The 5,769-nt window shown below is 55.0% G+C and overlaps 1 protein-coding gene across 4 annotated transcripts; it reads right to left on the bottom strand.

Annotated features, from left to right (window-relative positions):
* Positions 1 to 300: 300 nt before the first annotated feature.
* Positions 301 to 5,520, bottom strand: MYC (MYC proto-oncogene, bHLH transcription factor). Of its 4 annotated transcripts, none has more exons than XM_032316458.1 (3): positions 4,916 to 5,520; positions 2,491 to 3,256; positions 301 to 1,376 (listed from the first exon to the last, which is right to left on the bottom strand). In XM_032316458.1, the coding sequence occupies exons 2-3, from the start codon at positions 3,245 to 3,247 to the stop codon at positions 814 to 816; spliced, it is 1,320 nt and encodes a 439-aa protein (XP_032172349.1). In that variant the 5' UTR covers positions 3,248 to 3,256; positions 4,916 to 5,520; the 3' UTR covers positions 301 to 813. The 4 variants fall into 4 exon arrangements, with proteins under 4 accessions (XP_032172349.1, XP_032172348.1, XP_032172346.1 ...); XM_032316457.1 differs by having other exon boundaries at positions 2,491 to 3,259; positions 4,916 to 5,519; XM_032316455.1 differs by lacking the exon at positions 4,916 to 5,520 and adding an exon at positions 3,456 to 3,824 and having other exon boundaries at positions 2,491 to 3,259.
* Between the last annotated feature and the right edge of the window lie 249 nt (positions 5,521 to 5,769).

The following is a 5,769-nucleotide window of genomic DNA, read 5'->3' as shown; positions in this document are numbered from 1 at the left end:
GCCACTGGCATCCTTTGCCTTCTTACCAGTCTACCCGCCTGTTCATTCTTTCATGTAGCAACTCTCTCTGGCCCTATCACCAATCTCCAGGAAGCATCTTATAACCCTGAGAAAATAAAGACCTTAAAGCCCCAGACCCATTTTAACAAAGAAAAGCCCTCTCCTTTCTTAAATAACTTCTTTTCCCATCTTTGTAAATTCATTCCCTTGAGGGTGAAATGGTGGGACTCGGAATTGATGGAAAGAGAATGGAAAGAAAAAAACAAAAAGCAAGAAAAGAAACAAAACACTCACAACTTCTAAGATTTGGCTCAATTATATATTTGCCAAGTATTTTATTTTTTCTAAAAACAATAGAAAAAATCAACTTTAAAAAGGATGATGTACTTAAATAAAAAAAATTATGGTTTATAATACATGGTTTGAATTCTTGTATAACTGCTATAAACGTTTTATTAAAGTTATTTACATTTAATGGCCATATTTACATGGGGAAATGGGGTAAACTTTACCATTTTTTAAAAACAATTCTTAAATACAAATCTGTTTAAAGGAAAAAAAAAAAAGATGGCAAGCATAAAAAAAAGTTCTTTTATGTCCAAAGTTCCATTTGAGGCAGTGTACATTATGGCTAAACCTTTCAATCCTAAGACTTAGCCAAGGTTGTGAGGTTGCACTTGAACATGCATTTGAAAAAAGTTCAGATAGGAGAGGTTGCTACAGTTCTGTCAGAAGGAACCTTTTTCCTTACTCTCTCTTAGTAACAAATGAGAATTCATGAGCAATCCCAGTTCCTCCCTCCCATAGGTGGATTTAGGCACCAGAGTTCCTTAGCTGTTCAAGTTTGTGTTTTAACTGTTCTCGCCGCTTCCGCAACAAGTCCTTTTCTGAAATGAGCTTCTGCTCCTCTGTCTGGACGGACAGGATATATGCGGTGGCTTTTTTAAGGATGACTACCTTGGGGGCCTTTTCATTGTTTTCTAACTCTGGGATCTGGTCTCGCAGGGCAAAGAAGCTTCGTTTCAGCTCGTTTCTCCTCTGGCGTTCTAAGACGTTGTGTGTCCGCCTCTTGTCATTCTCCTCGGTGTCTGAAGACCGGGGGCTGGCACATTTGCGGTTGTTGCTGATCTGTTTGAGGACTCTGCCACTGTCCAACTTAGCCCTCTTGGCAGCTGGATAGTCCTTCCTGGTGGAGGGGGGCGCTGCGTAATTGTGCTGATGGGTGGACACATGGCATCTTTTAAGAACCAGCGGGCTGTGAGGGGGTTTGCTGTGGCTTCCTGCCGAGGGTGACCCCGATTCTGACCTTTTGGCAGGGGGCTGCCTTTTTTCCACAGAAACAACATCAATTTCTTCTTCATCCTCTTGTTCTTCCTCTTTAAGAAAGGAAATAGAAACCACCCAGTTAGCCACGTTTCCTTAAAGCTATCAATGACTAGATTAAATGAATGCTGTGTAAATAGAAGGCATTATTGTGTGAGAAAGAGTCCTGGCACCAAGTCATCCCCAGAGAACCAACTAGTCTATCAATCCTGCTCTTGCCATGAAGGCCCGAGTCAGAACGGGAGAATGACAGCCAGGTTTACGGCACAGACAAGAAAATTACAATTTACCAGGATAAAACATTGATGCCAATTCTTACCTAAGACTTAATGAGGCTTTGGACACACCCAAAGAAAAGCACATTTCCCAAGCACCTCCTATTTTTAAGGGATTTTACTAAGAACTCTTCAGGTGTTGCAAATAATAGCTCCAAATCTCTTAGTAGGACTTTAGCAACTCCCTATTTTACTGGAAGTGCAAAAAGAAAAAAAAAAAATTCTTGGGCCTTTGCCAAAAAGTTCTAGGGGTGGAGGAAGGAAAAAGGTCCAATTTTGGCAAGGATTTGCTTTTAAGTGTTCAAAACAGGCTAAACAGATCCCAACTCCTCAGCCCATCAGTCTTTAAGGCACTTTCACTGGTTCACAGCACCCCGTGGAGAGGCTACTCTGCCTCTGTCCACTGCCCTGGTTTATTTTTTGGTGGATCTGTAGTCCCCGAAATCCCAACAGTTTCTTAGAACATAAGAGGGAGGCAATTCATTCATTCTCAGGGATCAATCCTCACTTATCCCCCTTCACACACACCCTCACACCCCCTTACCCCAGGGCAATTAAAATGCTTAAGAAAAGTAAGAGGGAGTGGATTGAGTTGCAAGATAAGCTAGAAGATTTAAAAACCCAAATGAAATTCCTAAGGGGAGGGAGGGAGGGAGAGGAGGGGGCTGGCCAAGGGGGCAGTCTTAGAAGGGATGGGAGGGACCCCTAAAGCCCAGTGTTCCGGGATGATGAGCTCCCAGATCCTTCCAGATCTAACATTTCCCTTCCCAAATCTGAGTAAAGAAAAAAGGCTGGGTCAGCTAAAGTGGTCAGTTGAATGAGCCGCCCGAGAAAAATCTTTAATAAGAGCCCCAGTCGCCCCCTTTGACAGGCCAGGAGGGGTTCAGCTTACCGGAGTCGCTGCTTGTGGTGGGTGGTGTTTCCTCGTGGAGCGCCAGGGGCTCGGGACTGGCCCGCGGGGACGACTCGGCCGAGGAGAGCAGAGAGTCCGAGGACGGAGAGAAGGCGGTGGAGTCCGGGGAGGCGCAGGGCTTGGGCGAGCTGCTGTCGTTGAGCGGGTAGGGGAAGACCACGGAGGGGTCGATGCACTCGGAGGCGGCGGCGCTCAGGTCCTGCAGGTACAGGCTGGAGGTGGAGCAGCCTCCGGGCCCGCGGGCGGGGCTCGGGCTGCTGCTGTCCTTGCGCGCAGCCTGGTAGGAGGCCAGCTTCTCAGAGACCAGCTTGGCGGCGGCCGAGAAGCCGCTCCACATGCAGTCCTGGATGATGATGTTTTTGATGAAGGTCTCGTCGTCCGGGTCGCAGATGAAGCTCTGGTTCACCATGTCCCCTCCCAGCAGCTCGGTCACCATCTCCAACTGGTCAGCGGTGGAAAAGCTGCCGCCGCCGCCGTCGTCGTCCCCCCTGGGGGAGAAGGACGCGACTGCAACGTAGGAGGGCGAGCAGAGCCCCGAGCGGCGGCTCGGGGACAGCGGCGGGGTGGGCAGCAGCTCGAATTTCTTCCAGATATCCTCGCTGGGGGCCGGCGGCTGCAGCTCGCTCTGCTGCTGCTGCTGGTAGAAGTTCTCCTCCTCGTCGCAGTAGAAATAAGGCTGTACCGAATCGTAGTCGAGGTCATAGTTCCTGTTGGCGAAGCTGACGTTGAGGGGCATCGCGGCAGCCTGCTGAGGGGGGCACACAAAAGGGGGGGCGGTCTTGAGTTAAGAGGGTCTGGGTGGGTGCAGCCCGGCGCAGCGCGCTCCCCGATGCCGAACCCCTCGCTCCCCTTCGAGCGCTAGCCAGAGAAGGCTGGTGGCGGGAAGAAGGGCACCCTTTTACCCCCCTTCCCCCAGGTGGCCCCCTGCTATCTGGGACACACACTTGGCGAACCAGCTGCGGAGCGCCCGCGGAGATGGCGTCTCCCCCTGGAGCCCGGAGCGCGAAGGCCGGGAGTCCGCCCCGCCGCCGCCGAGCAATCGAAATCGGCTTTAGCTTCCTTAAGCGGCCGGGGGAGGCGGCAGCGGGGAACACAATCCGCCAAACCCGAAGGCGCAAAGTTTGCGCCACCTGAAGGAGAAGGCGAGAGGCGCCGCGGCGGGAGCGGCAGCGCGCGGCCCCCTCCCTCGCCGGGCCCCTCAGCGCCGCGCCCGTTCCCACTCGCGCCCTCGCCGCGCTCCTTCCCCCGCGGGCGCCGCCGCCCTTCCCAGCCCCCCGCCCCGCCCGCCGCCCCTCCATCCCCACCCCCAGTGCGCCCCCCTTCCTTCCTCCTCCGGCTTTTCTCCGTGGCTCTCGCCGGCTGGTGGGGCAAGCCTATACGCCGGCCGTAACACCCCCCCCGATAAATAAAAGGGGGGTGTTAGATAATAACAAGGGCACCTCCCTTTAACACCCAATACGGCGACGCAACTGCGCCAGAGCCCCTGCTGCGATTCCGCGCCCGGAGCCGGCCGTCTTCCCCTCACCCGCAGAGGGTAGCAGCTGTTCTGGAAAAGCCCCGAGTCCCGCTCCTAGTCGTCCCTCCGCATCTCAGGGGCACGGGGGACACCAGGGGCGGCGGCGGGGGAGCCAAGGATGAGTGCGGAGATTTGCCCTCGCTTCCCCCAAGTCCTTGATTCAGGAGAATCGGACACATCCCTGCCCAGCCTCCCTCTCCCTGGTCCTCGCGCCTACCCAACACCCAGTCCCAACCAGTACCTTGGAAGCCCAAGATCCCTATTTTTATTATTCGTTTAAAAAGCCAAATGCCAACTTCTTAAAAGGAGCAGGGGGTGAATGGGAAACGTCGCGGGGATCGGCGGGCGGGACGCGCCGCAGTGTCTGTCTCCGGCTGTCAGAAATGCGGTAAGACAAAATTTAAATGCCCTTTCCGAGACGCGGAAAAGTCAGCGGCTGCGGAGCTCTCCGGCTCCCACACGCAATTTGTAATTCTTACTCCCAGGAGCTCAGGATGCACAGGGCTCTGTCCACCGCGAAATACAGCAACCCCCCCCCCCCCCCAGGAAAAGCAATTAGTGCAATAAAGCAGGAATGTCCAGCTGGTCGGGGGCAGCGTCCATACACATAAGCAAAATAAGCAAAAATCTCTAAAGACGAGTTTTAGGAACGCACCCGTTGTCTCTCTGCCTTCTCCCCCCGCATCTTGACAAGCCACTCTCCCCCATCCAGCTCTGGTTCGTCCTCACCCCACCCCGAGCTACCACAACTACTCTGAAAAAAGTGTCAATAGCACACGAATGGCTGAGACGACACCCCAATTCGGGCATTCGACTTCGACTCGTCGCGGCATTGCATTAAGGCGGTAGGGAAAATAATTGAAAAGAGAAATAGATCCAGGTGCTTACCGGGTTTTCCACTATACGAAGGAAATCCAGCGTCCAAAGAGCAGCGAGGAGCGCCTTTCAGAGGAGCCGGTCGCGGGCAGCGGCGGGGAGAACTGTCTTCCCAAATAGGCAGAATAGCCCCTCCGCGTCCGGAGAGTCGCGCTCTCGCTCGGGTCTTGTAAGTTCCAGGGGAAGTGTCCGCCCGCAGCAATGGGCAAAGTTTCGTGGGTGCGGCGGGGGGCTGTGCCCGGCTGGCACGGGTCGGCGGGCCGGGTGGGATGGGGGCGGCTGGGCCGGAGGCGAAGCCCCTTTTCGCTCCGGATCTCTCTTCCCCGGGCGCCCGGAGCGCCACTCGGCTCGCTCGGCTCGCTCTGCACTTCCACCCTAGCGGGCGCGCCCGCTCGCTCCCTCTGTCTCTCGCTGGGATTACTACAGCGAGTCGGATAAAGCCTGAAAACCGGGTTTTATACTGCAACCACGATCCCGCCTCCCTCTGTTCTTTTTCCCGCCAAGCTCTGAATAGCCCTGCCCTTCCCAAGGCCGGCTGGAAGCCAGGCGGCGGCCAGGGCGCAGCGACGGCAGCGGCAGCTGCGGCAGCGGGGAGAAGCGCAGCTCGGGGGTCCTCGGCCGCGCAGACCCTCGCATATAAAGGGCCGGTGGGCGGGGATTCGCTAGAGAGGATCTTTTTTCTCTCTCCCCCGCCCTCCTCTTTGGGAACCGCGGAGGGCCGATTCTGCGGAGGGAGGGCCGGGGGTGGGGGAGCGGGGAGGAGACTCAGCCCTTTCGGCCTGGCACTCCAGTGCGCGGAGCTATCGGATGTAAACAGTCAGAGCGCAGAGCGCAGCTTGAACTAACTGCGCACCTACCATTTTCTT

Source organism: Mustela erminea, chromosome 16, assembly GCF_009829155.1.
Source record: "Mustela erminea isolate mMusErm1 chromosome 16, mMusErm1.Pri, whole genome shotgun sequence".
Classification (NCBI taxonomy): Eukaryota; Metazoa; Chordata; class Mammalia; order Carnivora; family Mustelidae; genus Mustela; species Mustela erminea.
Note: the sequence above shows the minus strand (reverse complement) of the source record. Positions and strands in the feature narration are given on the sequence as shown.